Source organism: Chrysochloris asiatica, unplaced genomic scaffold, assembly GCF_000296735.1.
Source record: "Chrysochloris asiatica unplaced genomic scaffold, ChrAsi1.0 scaffold00028, whole genome shotgun sequence".
Taxonomy (NCBI): domain Eukaryota; kingdom Metazoa; phylum Chordata; class Mammalia; order Afrosoricida; family Chrysochloridae; genus Chrysochloris; species Chrysochloris asiatica.
The window spans coordinates 10,812,542-10,830,951 of record NW_006408546.1 but is presented as its reverse complement, the minus strand read 5'-3'; the positions used below and the strand labels follow the sequence as shown (position 1 = coordinate 10,830,951).

Here is an 18,410-nt window from a genome sequence, read left to right as displayed (position 1 = left end):
TCTTTGAAATTTTCTGTTCAGCTCTTAGACCTCTTCAATTCTTCCATCTGACCAAATTCTGACAATTGTCCCATACACAAAGAAACAGAAGCGGGAGCTATAGGGACTCTGAATCTGAAGACCTACATTGAAGAGCCAAAGCTGCCACTAACAAACTGTGTGGTGAGTAACTCATTTGACCATTCTGGGCCTCTGACCATGCACCTGCACAGTAAAGGCTTAAATTTACAGCAAACTCTTAGTAGCTGCATACATTCACATTGGTTGGTAAACATTGGTCTCTTCTCCTTCAGGCTCAGAATAAGACATTTTCACTTTCTTGCTCTATCTTCTCCTATATCTTTCTCCTAAGCCTTCAATATGGGTTGCACCTCAATGTAATGAAAACAAAAATCCTTACCACTGGACCAACAAAAAACATCATGATAAATGGAGAAAAGCTGGAAGTTGTCATTGACTATATTTTACTTGGATCCACTATCAACACTCATGAAAGCAGCAGTCAAGAAATTAAATGACATACTGCATTAGGCAAGTCAGCTGCATAAAACCTTTAGAGGGTTCAAGAGCAGATGTGTCAGTTTGAGGACTAAGGTGTGCCTGACCCAAGCCATGATATTCTCAATAGCTTCATATGCATGTGAAAGTTGGCGAGCGAATAAAGAGGACTGTAGAAGAATTGATGCACTTAAATTATGCTGCAGGGGAAGAATATTAAAAGTGTCATGGATTGCCAGAAGAACAAACAAATTTGTGTGGGAAGAAATACAATTAGGATGCTTCTTAGAAGCCAGGATGTGAGATTTCATCTCTCATCTTCAGACATACTATCAGGAGGGACCAGTCTCCAAGAAGGACATCATGGTTGGTAAAGTGGAGGGTCAGTGAAAAAGAAGACCCCCAATGAGATGGACTGGCCCAGTGGCAGGAGCAACGGGCTAATGCGTAACGATTGTGAGGATAGTACAGAACTAAGAAGTGTTTTATTCTGTTGGGCATAGGGATTCTATAAGACAGAACTGATTTGATGGCACCTAACAACATGGAGTCCCGGTGTGGCGCTGTGGGCTAATGCGTCAGACTGTAAAGTCGTTTGAACTGCAAGGTCAGTGGTTCGAGCTCACCAGCTGCTCCTTGGAAACACTATACAGGGTTGCTATGGATCAGAATTGACTCGACAGCGCTTAACAACAACAACAAACAACATTCAAGTACCCAACTGTCCTATAAGTCCTGGGTTGTTAACCTCAAGGTAGGCAGTTCAAATCTACCAGCTGGTACATGGGAGAAAGATGAGGCTGTCTGTTTCTGTAAATATTTACAGGCTCAGGAACCCTGAGAGTTCTCTGTCCTAAAAAGTCACTATTCATTAGAATCAACTCTATGGCAGTGAGTTTGGTTTGAGGTTGTTTCTCGATACCTGTCTTTATGTTTGTTGTTGTTGTTAAGTGTCAGAGTTGGTTCCAACTCACAGCAACCCTGTATAGGGTTTTCAAGCTTTTAAAAATCTTTGCAGGAACAGACAGCCTCATCTTTCTCCTGTGGAGTGGGTGGTGAGCTTGAACCGCTGACCTTGTGGTTTGCAGTCCAGTACTTATCATATGGAGCCACTGGGCTCTTGCACATATGATTCTCTAAATAGACTTCAGTTGAAGTTCCTCCTCTACCATCCCAGCCCATATATCCAGCTGCATATTCAGCAGCACATAAAGATCAAATGTTCTAAACCAGTCCTTCTCAAACTTTAGTAGGTTATCAGATGCTCTTGGGAAATCTTGGTAAAAATACAAAGGTTCCACTTAGTCTGTGCATGTGTGTTCTTTATTAGATCTCCAGGTAAATCAGATACCCTGCAAACTTTGAGAAGCACTACTCTAAAGTAAACTCCCCATCTTTGCACAGGCCTTCCACTCTTCCAACCAGTTCCATTCCAGCATTTCTAGTTTCAGAACATGGCTTCACTAGACGCATAAATCAGCCTCTGTCACCCTTGATACCAAAGGCTATCTGCTCTCAAGTTCTGTCTGCACTACCCCACTATCCCTTCTGGGCTTCATACAGGAATCCCACCCCTGCTGCTCCAGGCTCCTAACTACAACTGCCCCTCCCACCATCCCCACACTGCAACCAGGGTAAATTAACAAACAAAAACAAACAAACATTGAGACAGTTTCAAATCTATAGAAAAGTTGTAAGAATACTACAAAGAGCACTTATATGTTCTTCATCAAGATACTATATTTCAAGTTTCACCAATTGTCCTACAAATGTTCTTTAAATGGTCTCACGTCATACCCAGCTGTTCTGCCTCTTTAATCTCAATCTACTTCAATCTCAAAGTTTCTCAGTATCCATGAGTTTCATAAATTTGGCATTTCTGAAGGTCATAAATCAGTCATTTAACAGCATTTAATTGAATGGTCTTAAGCTACTAATAATCATGATATATTTCTCAGTCACCCATGTACATAGCTAATCTCCTTACGCTGCTAGACTGAATGCCCTCTCACATAGAGACCTCTTACCAAGAGGGTAACTTACCTCAATTGTTGGTCAGTTCCAACTCATAGTGACCCTATATAGGGTTTCGAAGGAGTGACTGATGGGATTTGAACCACCAACCTTTTAGTTAGCAGTTCAATGCTTATACTACAGTGCCACACCAGGATTCCATATAACTGGTGTTATGTGCCGTGGAGTGGGTTCTGACTCACAGGGACCCTGTATAGAGTTTCTGAGACTGTAAATCTTTATTGGAACAGAAAGCCTCATCTTTCTCCCGCGGAACAGCTGGTAGTTTTGAACTGCTGACCCTGAGGTTTGCAGCCATATAACTAGACCTGTTCAAATGGCTTTAGTATGAAAGAAAAGAAAAAAAGAAAGAAAGAAAATATTTTTTAAAAAGAGAGGGAAAGTCACAATAAAACATTAAATAAAAAAAATAGAGAGAGAAAGAGAAGGGAAGGAAAGATATATGGGAAAGTAAAGAGAAAAACCAAGACTATCTTTCTAAAATTAAAATTCATCACATTCTAGGCAAGGATTCCTGGGAGTACAATGACTAACCACTCAGCTATTAACTGAAAAGTGAGCACTTCAAACGCATCAACAGCTCTGTATGAAAAAAATCTGACCATCTGGTTTTATAAAAACGACAGCTTAGGAAACCCAATGGGGCAGCTCTATTCTGTCCAATAAGGTCCCTATGTGTTGAAATCGACTCAATAGCACATATAAACAACCACTTTCTAGACACACACACAGGTACAGACACACAAATGCCCTAACCTGTAAAGTCTGTCTCAGGGTCTGGGGGCCTGGCCCTACATGATGTAACTGCTGGCCTTTTTAGCTCCTATCACTTCACACTTCCTTTTTCAAATGCCAGCACAGGGACCCCCTCCTAGCTTCTCCAATCCTCCACCTTGCCACAGGACTTGTGTGTGTGCTTCTTCTCCATGACTTTAACTGGCCCATTCATTTGGCTGACTTATTCTTCAAATCTCTGCTGGAGTTACAGCTCCTCCCCAGGGAAACTAGGGAAGCCTTCTTTAATCTCCCAAGACACAGTGAGGCTATTTTATTACTGATAATTTCATTCAGGCTCTCACAGAACACAGTGGCCCTTATCTCAGGTGGTCATTATGCCCTCATTTGTGTATCTATCTGATTAATACCTTCCTCCCTCATGAAACTGGGAGCTGTGTGAAAGTAGAAATGATATCTCCTTTTGACCACAATAATGTGTCTTTCCAACCTGTTATCAGCACATATGGGGAGCTGGAGGCTTCACAACGTTCATGGAAAACTTCCATTATCTTTTAATTCCACTTGTCCACAAACTTTCTGAAGCTTCCTTGTATTAGATGGTTAATAAATATTTGCTGTATGAATAAATTGCTAGTATTTTTAGAAGCTCAGTCATCACACATAATAATTTTCTCTATTTTGAATAAAAGGAAAACTATAGAGGAATATTATGATAATATGGTGAAGGAGATGACCATATGGCTGTGAAGGATCTTAAAATATCTAGGATCTAGGAGGTTTCCAAAACTCTGTGGACAAATGAAATTTTTTTTAAATGGCATTTAAAAAAAAAGTTTTCATTGTGAGTTGAGTGATAGTTTACATGGGAGAACACTGGTTTTGCACTCATCCTATCATATTTCATTTCATTGCCGTGATTACAATCTCCTCCATGCATCATCATTCAACAGTATTTGCTTCTATTCCTGTTTTTTTTAGATGTACACAAAAACACTTAGGAATTGTTATCATGACTAACTGTGATTGTCATAACTGTAAAGGTAGAAGCTTTGTAACAAAAAGGGGGGAGTAGTTAATCTTACAGTCCAGGAACAGAGGACCCTAGGACCATCAAGGGAGAAGAGCATGAGCGGAATGTGGGACCCTATCTAAAGCAGCAGCGACACCAGAGATGGAGGCAGAGATGAGGACATGGAGAGAGAGAGCAGCTGAGGACTCATGGAAAGAGAAAGGCTGTGAGCTTGTGGCCAAGAGGCAGGTTTGCAGAATGTGCCCTTTGGTTATATAAATGTTTATATAGTCCTAAAAATGTCATTTTTGCACAAAATTTGTGAAGTCCCCAAGCTTGACAACGTATAAGATATATTTATGAAGTTACAACAAATGATGTAAATAAGTTGCTCAGGCAAAATAACACAGGGATTCTTTTACATAAGAAACTTATAAGGTGCATTAAAATTGTGGTTTTTATCTCACATCATTATTTATGTAATTTGGGATCATGTGTGTCCTTTCAACAGTGGGACAGAGTTCCAGTCAAAATCCAAATGTGTGTGTGTGTGTATGTGTGTGTGTACATGTTTAGGAACAGGACAATGAGATTTTAAATTACACTTGAAAAGAATTTTTGAGAACAGCAATGAAAACTTTTTGTTATTTTTTTTTTTTTTAAGAAAAGAAAAATAATGAAAGGTAACTTACCCTACTCAGATAGAAAATTTTGTGCTTAAGTCATTATGGTAAGAATGGTATTGTTCTTAAGATCATAATAAATTAATAAATAGATCCATGGCACAGAACTCAACTATATGCAGGAACCTAACATTTGGCATATGCATGCGAAAGCTGGACAGTGAATAAGGAAGACTGCAGAAGAATTGATGCCTTTGAATTATGGTGTTGGAGGAGATTTTGAAAGTGCCATGGGCTGCCAAAAGACCAACAGATCTGTTTTGGAAGAAGTGCAGCCAGAGTGCTCCTTAGAGGCTAAGATGACCAAACTTTGTCTCTCATACTTTGGACATATTGTCAGGAGGGACCAGTTGCTGAAGAAGGAGATCATGTTTGGTAAGTGGGAGGGTCAGAGAAAAGGGGGAAGACCCCCAATGAGATGGATTGGCCAAGTGGCAGCATCCATGGACTCAGCATGGCAACAATAGTGAGGTTGGCCCAGGATCGGGAAGCATTTCATTCTGCTGTGCATAAGGTTGCTATGGGTCGGTACCAACTCGATAGCACCTAACAACAACAACATATAGCAAGGAGTCCTGGCTTGGTGCTGCAGGATAAGCATTGGAAACCCAGTAAGGGGTTGCTATGAGTTAGAACCAACTCTATGTCACTTTATCAACAACAACAATTCAAGAACTTGTATGGCCATGATGATCTATATACCTGGAATAAAACAGTGTAAGAATACACTTCCCGATACATATGTAAAAATGAATTTCAGAATGGCCCCCAGTGTCTATCAACAAAAGAATGGCTAGATAAACAATGGACTATGATGTGGCATACATAGGGACAAATCACTGCTGCACACAACATCCACCGGCACTTCGAACATAATGCTGAGCTCAAATAGCCAAACACAAAAGAGCATACACTGAATGATTCCGATTCCACTTACATGAATTTTCAGACTGGTAAAATCAATCTATGGTTGAAAAAAAAAACAAACAAACTAGGAACAGTGGTAGTCCCTGTGTGTGGGGTGGGAGTCAGAATTCACTGGAAAGGGACAAAAAGGAATGTTCTGTGAAGGCAATGTTCTATACCTTAATAGGAGTTTGTGTTACACAGTTGCATGTATTTGTTAAAATGCTATAATGTATAATTAACATTTCTGCATACCATTACATGCAAATTTTATCTTTACAAAATCCCTGTTGTTGCTGTTAAGTGCCACTGAGTCAGTTCCGACTCACAGCAACCCTGTATAGGGTTTCTAAGGACCAGCTGGTGAGGCTGAACTGTGGACTTTGCAGTTCAAACTGACCTTGCTGTCCAGTGCATTAACCCACAGCACCACATCACAACTCCTGTCAACAGATATTTAACTTTTGTTAATGCCAGGTATACTGAAGTGTTTACGAATTATGTATACTGATGCTGGCAACGTTATATATGTTTTGATGCACATGTTTTCAACAACAACAAAAGCATTAAAAACCCAAAATAAAATAGATTTATGGAGAAATGGATCATTCTATGAGAAAAAAATTATTAAAAAGAATCTTCTCTATGTTTGAAATTGTCCATAAAAGTGTTTGGAAAATAAATAAATTCAGGTAAATTGTATCTCTAGATATAGGGTAAAAGAATCAATTAAAATAGAACAGATAAGATTTAAAAACATTATATAACTTGAAAGTTAAGAAAACTGAAAAACAAAAACAAAACAAAACAAAAACAAGCCAGGACACCAAAGAAGAAAAGCTAGATAAGGGTAAGATAGATATTTTTTTTATGATATCCATATTAAACATTTTTATAACCCAAAGCATATCAAAACAATATTAAAAGAATAGCAGATTAGAATAATAACCCTAACTGTGTCAAACATGGCAAACAAAGAGTTAAATACCTAAGATAAATACTTTTATAAATTTCCAAGAAACCAACAAACAATCTAATATAAAAATAAGTAAAGACAGTAACAGACAATTAACATAAGAAGAAACAGACACTCTAGTGACTGTGTGAAAAGGCACTAATAGCCCCAGCAGTCAGAGAGAATCGTAAATTAAAATGTAATGAAGTATCATTTTTTCATCCTTGGTTTGGTAAACTTTTAAAGATTGATCACATCAACTGTTGGTAAGGATGCTAGAGAGAAACAACCAGGCATTCTTGCATTCCTGGTGGAGTGACTGTTTGCAAACTTGTACAAAAGCAGTCTGGCAACAAGACTGTCTAGGACACACATCAGATGTAGAATAATAGGCATAGCATGATCCCATAATTACAAAATAAAACTTTTCCAAACTTTGAACAAAGAGGAAGTGTAGAAGGTCACATGGCTAACTATAGAAATTAGGTAGGGCCTGTGAGCCAAATCGCGCTGGCCACTTGTTCTTCTGCAGTCCCTGAGCTAAGAATGGTTTACCTTTTGAGATGGTTATAAAAGTATCTACATTTTTGCATCTTGGCAAGCAAAATCTAAAATAGTTACTATTTGGTCATTTAGGAAAACTTTTTTTTTCCCCTTTTTTTAAAAGTTTTATAGTGAGGCTTATATGAGAGAATATCAGCTTTACACTCATCCTATCATATTTCATTTAATTGCAATGATTACCATCCCCTCCACGCATCATCAAATAACCAAAGGGTACACCACACAGGCCTGACTCCTAGCCGCCAACACAGAGCCCTTCTCCCTCCCTGAGTCCAGTGTCCCCATCCAATCCACCTGTCCATGTCATTGTCTCTCTCTCTATATCCCTGATGTCACTGTATTTCTGGGTAGGGTCCTGCTCTCCACTCTTCTCACTTGATGGTCCCAGGGACCTCCGCTCCTGGACTGCAAAATCAATCACTCCCCTCCTTTTGTCAAAAAACATCTACCTCTATATTTCCTAGCCTCACAGTCAGTCCTGATGGCAGTTATTTACTATTGTACCACAAGAGTCTTATCCCCATTTCCTTTCACCAGCCCAGTCCCAACAGATTGGAAATCATTCAGTGGTGATTCTACCTTCCCCTGCCCCATCTGGAACTAGACTCCCTCTTGAAAGCTTGTAAGCCAGTCACTTTTTGCCTTTATAGCCTCCCACCCCCATATTGGGTAGCCAGTGTCTTAGATGTCCATTCCTGTCAACCTTTTTTTTTCTTTTTTTTTTAAGCATTTAGGAAAACTTTTGCTGATCTATACCTCAATGGAATTGTAAGTTATTATGTTTTATTTTCCTTTTACTTCTCTGTATTGTTTTGATTTGAATAATAATTGTGTACTACTTTTACAGGTTTAAAAAAGATTGGTAGGTAGGTAGGTAGGCGGAAAGGAAGGTAGGCAGGTAGATCAATCACTTTGGATGCTGATGGTGGTTGGGAGGCAACAAGAAACCAGGGAGAATAGTTAGGAAGTTCCTGCAAAGGTCCAGGAGAGAGAGGATAGTGCTTTGAACAAAGGTGGTGGCAGTACAGATGATACCACAAAGATGGATTCTATAGATGATGGAATCTATAGATGTTTTGAGTATTTCAACATGGATGGTGACACAGACAGAAACAGCAAAGATGATTTCTTGCTTTCAGTAAATTAACTGAATCATGCCAGCTAGTGACAAGAGAGACTGGAGAATAAATCCAGAGCTCTGTTTGGATCTGCTAAGTTTGCGGGATTGGTGCAAGTACTTGGGGGAATGGTGTGAATGAGGCAGTGGACACAGACAATGAGATTTATGGAGTGGTGAGGGAAGGTTGAGCAGAATGTAGAAATGTAAGAGTAATCATCTAGTAGATGACATTTAAAGCAAACGTGAAAAGATGTAGATAGAGAGCAAAGAGGAAGACTTGTAAGACTCTTCCTGGTGGCAGAGTGCCCAACTGAAGATGTGAAGCATGCCTGCAGTCTGCCACCATTGTTCAACTCTGGATTTTCCCCAATCATCTTTTCCGAGTTCCTTTTCCTACTGGCCAAGGAACACTGACCCCTCCTCCAAGCCTAACTGCTGGCTTGGGCAGTCGGCTGTTATTGTTCTTCATGGATGGACGGTCTTCTCAGCATCTGGTTCCCCAGTGGAGAGATAGGTCCACATTTGAATCCCTACCTCAGGTCCCAGCCACATGTCATGTTTTCACCGAGAATACCAAGTAGGACTCACCAAAGAGCTTGTATAGGTGGGGTCTGAGGTGTCATCCTGGAGGTAGCGGGAAAGGCCAAAGTCGGACACCTTGCACACCAGGTTACTGTTGACCAGAATGTTCCTAGCAGCCAAGTCCCGGTGTACATAGTTCATCTCAGACAGGTACTTCATACCAGCGGCGATGCCCCTGAGCATACCCACGAGCTGGATCACTGTGAACTGCCCATCATTTTGCTGCAGGAAGACACAAAGGGCATCAGGATCAAGATGGGCTTCAGTGCTGAAGCAGGAGCAAAGGCTCTGTGGCCCTGCCACTTGTCAGCCTCACTGAGAGCCAGGTCAAACTGCTTATTACCCCCCCTCTTCCCTCCCCCACTCCTATCAGCTCCCTCTCCTTGAAGGCTCTGCTCTAGCCTGTTTACCATGTCCTATCAATTGCATCTCCAAATTACATCTCAAACTCACCCACTCCTCTCCATCTCTACAGCCACCAGCCTAACCAAGACATTGTCATCAATCACCTGGAGAAGCCTTCCTGCACTTGACCCCTACAATCCATTCTCTACATGGCAGCCAGAGCAATCTTTTATAAACATTAATCAGGTCACATCATTCCCTGACTTAAAACTCTCTAATAGCCTCTCCTTGCATCAAGAAAAATCTCCCAACTCCTTAGCATGGCCCATGAGACCTCCATGGGATCAGGAACTGCCTCACCTTATGCCACTATACCCTCACTCCTAAAGCCAATTATTTTCTAAGCCAAAGTCTTTCTGCCTCAGGGCACTTACACATGCTTTTCCTTCTGTCTGGAATGTTTTTATCCTCACAAAATCAACACTTGCGCACCCTTTAGGGCTCAGAGAGACCTCTGTACAACTGTTCCCTCCCCCAAATATAGCTGTAGTTGTTAGCTGCTGTTGAACCATTGTGAACGATAAGGTTTTCATTGGCTGACTTTTTGGAAGTAGCTCACCAGGCCTTGCTTCTTAGTCTATCTTAGTTTGGAAGCTCTGCTGAAACCTATTCATCATAGCAACATACAATAGCCTCCACTGACAGACGAATGGTAGATGTGTCAGAGTACACTGGTCAGGAATGAGTCTGGATATCCAACATGAAAGGCCAAAATTCTACCACTGAAAGGCAAATGTCCCATTCCAAGGTATTTTGTAACTTCTTACAACTGTATTTCAGGGTATGCTCTTATGTTTCTTTTTAGCACATGCCACAAGTTTCAGTAATTAGTGCATGTATGCCTTTCTCGTCTACTTGACTCCAAGCACTTTGAGGACAAGAACTTTATCTTTTGATGTCACCACAATATTCTCAGTACTGAGGGCTGTAATGTAGATAACAAAAACTCAAAGGAAGTTATGTTGAACAAATGGTGGACACATCTCTTCCAGTTTTCAAATTTAAGAGTAGGGCATCTTCCATGAATGTACTAGTTCTGTCAGTCTTTACATAGGGATAGCCAACGATCTCTCTACCTCCTGAGAATGTTAGGATTATCAGTCAAGAGAAGCCAAACACAGCATCTGGCATGTGGACCCTCCTAGGAAGAGAGCTATCCTAGCTCCTCCTCATGCTGCCCTCTCCTCAGTCATTGTGCGCTCACATTTTCTTGGTGTATACCATGCCCTGACTCTTCAGTAGATGAGTCTGCACCTTCTTCCTGCCAGCCCAAAGTTCTTGGGGCTTGAACCTGCACACACTGGCTAATCATGCCTGCCAAGGACATATTTCCCCACATTGTCTAGTCCTAGCTACTTCCAAAAGGGTTGTGTGTGCTGTTAGCAAGTAGAGGACAGGCTGGGCATCAACATGCTTTGACTGGAGGAGAGGTGAGCGGCTGCAGGGCACCAGGGCCTAGTCTAATCAATGCTGAATACAGGCACTGGGTAACCTGGCCATGCTTTCTTTCACACTGTCCTCCAAAAACCATAAGCAGTGTGAGGAGCTCCCATTTATTAAGCACTTATGGTGCTCTGGTAGCGTAGTGGTTACAAATCGGGCTGCAAAGAGCAAGGTCAGCAGTTCGAAACTACCAGCTGCTCTGTGGGAGAAAGAAGAGGTTTTCTGCTCCCGGAAAGATTTACCACCTCGGAAACACTGTTCAGAGTCCCTATGGGTCGGGACCGACTCGAGGGCACTTAACAACAACAATTGGGGGACACTGTAGGATAATGTATTTGACCACAAGTTAGTTTGAACCACAAGGTCAGTGGTTCAAATTCACCAGCCGCTCCTCAGAAAGCCTATACAGGGTTGCTATGAGTTGGCGTGACTGGATAACACTTAACAACAACAACAACATTGTATGCAGGATGTCACACAATGCATTCCATTACAGTCATGTTAAACACATGATTTATGCTTGTGTTAAGGGAAATCTCCATCTCCTTAGCATGGCTCCTGGGACCACCACAGGATCAGAAACTCTCACGTTATGTCTCCCTGCCACCATATACTTACTCCTAGGCTAAAGTCACTGATGATCTTTCAAATGCAAAAATACAAAATCAGTTACTATATAAAGATACAGAAAAATAAAACACCTGCCATAAAAACCCTGTTTATTAGCAAAACTCTGATAGTTACGAAGTTCAACAAAGGTAACATTAATTATCAGCTCACAAGCCTAGGTTGGTGTTCTGGGGTTCTTTGCTCTGTTAACTGAAGGAGGGAGCAAAATGACTCTGAGCCGACTCCTGCCAGAAGAAAGGTCCCCAAACATCCAGGGTTTGACACATCTCGTGTTCCTGTCTGTTTCTAACTCAAATTTTAATCACTCTCCAATTTTCCCAGGATGCTTTATCTATAACTTTTTTTTTTTTTTTTTCTAAACAGCTCCAAAAGAAAATGCAGAGTTGCTTTCTGGAAACTCTCCCTGGTTCTCAGCACATGTTGCCCATCTGTGAGGCTGGATGTGCAGTGAGTGATATGAATTCTCTTTCTCTCTAATGAACTTCAATCAAAGCCTTCTCAAGAAGTTAGCCAGGCTTTGGGAGCACAATTCATTTCTTCCAAGTAGGTCTCTGGAGATTCGCCTCCTCGGGAAAGTTGTCATGCAACTTGTGTACTTATAAAGTGTATCTTGGTCTCAAACCACACTGGCTATATTTTTTCCAATGCAGCCTGCTACTTTCTCTCTGTAAGTGTAGACAACAATGTGGTTAAAAATGAATATGTCCCTACAGAAGCAGACTTGTAAATACAATTTGAGGCGGGCATTGGTGGTGGCTCCAAGCAACTTCAAGAAACAACGATGTTGAACGGCAATGTAATAATGTGTTTTGGCTTCTGCTTTAAATCATTTAACTCTTCTTAACCAAACCAGTTGCTGTCAAGTGAACTCTGACTCATGACAACCCCATGTGTGCCAGAGTAGAACTGTGCTCCCTAAGTTTTGTAATGACTGAGTTTTGGGAAGTAGATGACCAAGTCTTTCTTTTAAACCACCTTTGAAAAGACCTAAATCTCCAACCTTTGGCTCAGCCGGTTACCATCTGCATTGTTCAAACACTCCTAAATCTTCGACCACTGCACACTGCTGTGACATGGATCCTGACTCATACTGACCCTTTAGGACAGATTAAAAATGCCTGGAAGGGTTTCCAAGACTATCAATCTTTAAAGAGACAGGCTGCCACATCTTATTTCTGCAAAGCAGCTGGTGGGTTCGAACTGTCGACCTTTCAGTTGGCAGCCCAATGCTTAATCCATTATGCCACTTGGGTCCTTCTAAATTTACATTTGTTGATGTTAAATGCTGGCAAGTTGGCTCCAGCTCATAGCAGCCCTGTATATGGTTTTCAAGGAATGGCTGGTGGGTTTGATCTGCCAACCTCGTGGTTCAAAGTGAACGTGCAGTCTAGTGCTTATCCTACAGCACCACTAACCAGGTCTCAAGATTTTCAGAGTTTCTTTATTATCTGTTGTTGTTATGTGCCGTGGAGTCGGTTCCAACTCATAGCAACCCTGTACAGGGTTTCCAAGGCTATAAATCTTTACGGGAGCAGAAAACCTCATCTTTCTTCCGTGGAACAGCTGGTAGTTTTGAACCGCTGACTGTGAGATTATTATCTGAGTTGTTTTAAAATTTATATCAGTCATGCCAATAAGTGGTTAAAAGTCCAGACTTTGAAGCCAGGTAGACTTGGTTTGGATTCAGACTCTGCCACGTGACTTTACATAAATCATTGAACCTCCAGGGGAGTGATTTCCACATGTGTAAAATGAGAACATTGTGTCCAGTCTTCAGCGGGTTTTGGTGAGATTTACATGAGATGATACATGCCCCAGGCAAACAAAGCCGGCAACAGTGATCATTTTATTATCAGTAGGGCCATACTGTTTCACAGATGAGCTCTCCCACATACCCCATGTGCATAAAGAGAGAGTCTAAGCAAGAACGCCTAGGGCCCACACGGAGGCTCCTCATGCCTTCTTGAGGATTACAGCCTTGGGAGGACCCAGTTCACAGTGTCTTCTGAGCTCTGTAAGTAGTCATCTATCCAGTCCACCAAGCTACAGTAGTGAAAACTTGGGTCTAATGATGCAAGCCTGAAGTTTGGATTAGTTCAGCAACAAACATTGATATCTTTCATTCCTCAGCTTTTGAATGGCAAGTAATACTTCACAGAACATGTTTTGATCCTTAAAAACACTCCTAACATGCAACAGGGTTTTGTGTTCATAGACAAGATAAAGGAGGTTCAGAAAGTTTATATGATATGACTTAAATCATTCTTTGTGGTTTTGAATCATAACAAGAATATTAAGTGTGGAACGGCAAATTGCTTCTCCCTTGTCATTCCATCTCTGATCAATTGATAATGGCTGCCTCAAATGCTGTGCAGAGAAGAAAATTGTGTACAAGCTTTGCAGAGGAAAGAGCTGTGATTGATTAGTGATGTCTGCCAGGGCCCAGACAAAAGAAAGTAGAAGCATGTGTATCAAAAATATGATACTCATCTTAATTCCTCTCCAGTGGCTTTTTAACTGGACTATGATGATCTTAGAATCTGCACATGGGAACTAAATAATATAATAAGATAAGGTCATGCCCACTGAGTTCATAATCTTGGTAAAGCTTCAGATTTAAAGAAAATAAGATTTTCTGATGTGCTTAATTCTTTTTAAATAAATTTAGTAAGAAGCATCATTTAAAATTTTCTTAAATTTTTAGTAAAATTATACATAGAAAGGATGTACCGTTTTAGCAATTTCTACATGCTATCCAATTAGAAGTTTATCCATATTTATGTCCATTCCAAAGGAAGGTGATCTCTTGAACAATATTGTTAATATCATTCATTGTTGTTAGGAGCTGTCGACTTGGTTTTGACTCATAGTGACTTTATGCACAACAGAACAAAACATGGCCTGGTCCTGCCCCAACCTCACAATCATTGTTCCACTTGAGCCCATTGCTGCTGCCACTGTGCCAGTCCATTTCATTAGTGGGTCTTCCTCATTTTTTCTGGCCTTTCACTTTACTAAGCATGATGTTCTTCTCCAGGGACTGGTCCCTCCTGATAAAATGTCTGAAGTATGAGTGATGAAGTCTTGCCATCATGGTTTCTAAGGAGCATTCTGGCTTTACTTCTTCCATCACAGATTTGTTTGTTATTTTGGTGGTCCATGGTACTTTTAATATTCTCAAATGTCTCCATTCTTCTATGATCTTCCTTATACATCATCGTCCAACTTTCACATGCATATGAGGCTATTGAAAATATCATGGAGTGGATCAAGCCTACCTTAGTCTCCTTTCTGACATCTTTGCTCTTGAACACTTTGAAGAGGTCTTGTTTAGAAGATTTGCCTAGTGCAATACATAGTTTGATTTCTTGGCTGCTTCCATAAGTGTTGATGGTGGATCCAAACAAAATGAAGTCTTTCACAATTTCAATCTGTTCTCCATTTATCCTGATGTTATTTACTGGTCAGTGGTAAGCATTTTTGTTCTCTTTATATTGAGGTAAAATCCATATCAAACGCTGTGAATTTTTATTTTCATTAGTAAGTAATTTAAGTCCTCTTTCCTTTTAGCAAGAAAGGTTGCATCATCTGCATATTGCAGATTGTTAATGAGTCTACCTCCAATCCTGATGCCGCATTCTTCTTTGTATAATCCAGCTTCTCAGATTATTTGCTCAGCATACAGACTGAATAAGTATGGTGAAAGAATACAATCCTGGTGATTTTAAAACAGAGTCTCCTTGTTCTGTTCTAACAGCCACCTCTTGGTCTACATAGAAGTTCCTAATGGGCACGATTATGTGTTCCAGAATACTCATATTCTGCAATGGTGTCCATAGTTTGTCATGATCCACATAGTCAAAAGTCTTTGCATAGTCAATAAATTACAGGTAAATATCTTTCCTGTATTCTCTGCTTTCAGCCAAGATGCATCTGACCTCAGCAATGATATCCTTCCTTCCATATCCTCATCTCAATACACAGAGTCACTGTTGATATCATATGCAGGTAAAATGATGCTGAAGGTAATTAGTAAATGATCCCAGCTGTATATCAACAGGAACTGCCCACAATTTAAGCCAGATTCAGACAGGAGAGAAGTGGAATAAGGAATATTATTGTTGCTGTGAAATGGATTTTGGTTAAAAGCAGAGAATACCAGAAAGATATTTACCAGTGTTTTACTGATAATGCAAACAAACTATAGATACATGGCAAAGAATGGAAATTCCAGAACACATACTGTGCTGATGTGGGATCTATCTGTACATACACCAAAAAGTAGTTGTTCAAACAGGAAAAGGGGATATTTTTGGTTTAAATTTAGCAAAAGTATCTGTCAGTGTTATATTCTGTTGCCACTTTTACTATTCTTATTCTTACTCTTCAACAATTCTTATTTTGAAATGCTTACTGATGAGTATCAAAGAATAAAGGTCTCAGCAGGAATTGCACCTCAACAAAACAGAAAACAAAAATCCCCACAACTCGACCAATAAACAATATCATGATAAACAGAGAAAAAAATTGAAGTTATTAAGGACTGCATTTTACTTGGATTCACAATCAATGCCAAGGAAGCGCTGTAGTTAAAAAAAAAATCAAGCAACATAGTGCATTGGGCAAATCTGCTGCAAAAGACCTCACTGAAGTGGTAAAAAGCAATGATGTCACCTTGAGAAATAAGGTGTACCTGTCACAAGCCCTATTTTTAATTGGCTCAGATGTATGTGAAAGCTGGACAACGAATACAGAAGACTAAAGAATAACTTATACATTGGAAACATAGTGTTGGTGGAAAGTACTAAATATACCATGGACTACCTGAAGAATAAATTCAAGCCTCAAAAATATGGAAGGACTCTATTGGACAAATATTGAATGATACAGAAAGCATCAAAAGAAGATGGAAGGAATACACAGAGTCACTGTACTAAAAACAAATGGTTGATGGGGCATAATCATTTCAAGAGGTAACATATGATCAAGAACCAATGGTACTGAAGGAAGACATCCAAATGCACTGAAGGCACTGGCAAAGAACAAGAATCTGGAAATTGACTGAAAAGAAATTGAAATTTCTCAACAAACTTATGCAGTACTGTAGGCATTCATTCATCTATGCCAGGAAGTTTGGAAGACAGCTACCTGGCCATCTGATTAGAAGAGATCCATGTTTGTGTCCATTCTGAAGAGGTGATCCAATGGAATACAGGGATCATCAGATAATATAACTAATATTACATACAAGTAAAATTTTGTTAAAGATACTTTAAAAGATGGCTGCAATGGTATATTGATAGGGAATCACCAGAGGTTCAAGCCGGATTGAGATGAGGACGTGGTACAAGGGATATACTGCTGACTTCAGATGGATCTTGGCTGAATGCAGAGAGTACCAGAAGTTTACTTGTGCTTTATTGACTATTCAAAGGCTTTTGACAGTGTGGATTATGACAAGCTATGGACAACATTGCGAAGAATGAGTATTATGAAATACTTTATTGTGCTCACGAAGAACCTATATATAGACAAAGAGGCAGCTGTTGTAACAGAACAAGGGGACATTGAATGGTTCAAAATCAGGAAATGGTTCAAAATCAAGAAAATCAACTGTGTCTCACAGTTGTATTCTTTCAGCATACTTATTCAAGCTATATACTGAGCAACTAATCTGAGAAGTTGGATTCAATGAAGAAGATTGGAAGAAGACTCATTAACAACCTGTGACCTGCAGAAGATACAACCTTGAGACAGAAGAGGACTTAAAATACTCACTCATGAAGATCCAAGACCACACAGCCTTCAGTACAAGTTGCACCTCAATATAAAGAAAACATCATGATAAATGGAGAAAAGGCTGATGTTGTCAAAGACTTCCTTTTCCTTGGAAGCGCTATCAATTATCATGGAAGCAGCAGTCAAAAAATGAATGTATTGCATTAGGCAAATCTGCTGCTCTTTAAAGTGTTCAAGAGCAAAGATGTCAGTTTGAAGACGAAAGTGGGCCTAATCCAAGAAATGGTAATTTTGATAGCCTCATATGAATGTGAAAGTTGGAGAATGAATTAGGAGGACTGCAGAATTTATTCATTTGAGTTGGGGTGTAGACGAAGAACATTGAAAATACCACGGACTGCCAGAAAAACAAACAAATCTGTGTTGGAATAAGTACTGCCAGAATGCTCCTTAAACCAAGATGGCCAGACTTCATCTCTCATATTTCAGACACATCATCCCGAGGGACCAGTCCCTGAAGAAGGACATCATGATTGGTAAAATGGAGGGTCAGTTAAAGAGAGAAAGAGAGAAAGACCCCCAATGAAACGGGCTGGCACAGTGTCAGCAGCAATGGGCTCAAGCGGAACAATGATTTTGAGGTTGGCACAGGACCAAGCAGTATTTCGTTCTATTGTGTGTAACATTAATGTGAGTTACAACAAACTTGATGGCACCTAACAATAACAACAAGGTAGAAGAATGATCAAATCTGTCTTAGAAGAAATATAGCCATAATGCTACTTAGAAGTCAGGATGGGCAGAGTTTCTGTCCTGTACTTTCGAGGTGTTATCAAGAGGGACCATTCCTTAGGGAAGAATAATCTGCTTGGGAAAGTAGAGGGTCTGTGAAAAGAGGAAGACCCTCAGCAAGATAAAGATAGTGGCTGCTACAATGGGCTCACACATGGCAGTGATTGTGGTGATGTGCGGTACTGTTTTGTTATGTTGTATATAGGGTCACAATGGGTCAGACCTGACTTGATTGTGCTTAGTAACAACAACAACATACATCTGTGACATTGGTCACATTATTCAAGCAGTGCTTTGCTATCCTTTTCCACA

The 18,410-nt window shown here is 40.2% G+C and overlaps 1 protein-coding gene across 1 annotated transcript in view; it reads right to left on the bottom strand.

Annotated features, from left to right (window-relative positions):
- The window catches only part of EPHB1 (EPH receptor B1), a 743,041-nt gene that overhangs the window by 107,647 nt on the left and 616,984 nt on the right, over positions 1 to 18,410 (bottom strand). Inside the window, exon 12 of the mRNA XM_006846598.1 lies at positions 9,096 to 9,311. Coding sequence (XP_006846661.1) covers positions 9,096 to 9,311 — 216 coding nt within the window. The remainder of the gene's footprint in view (positions 1 to 9,095; positions 9,312 to 18,410) is intronic.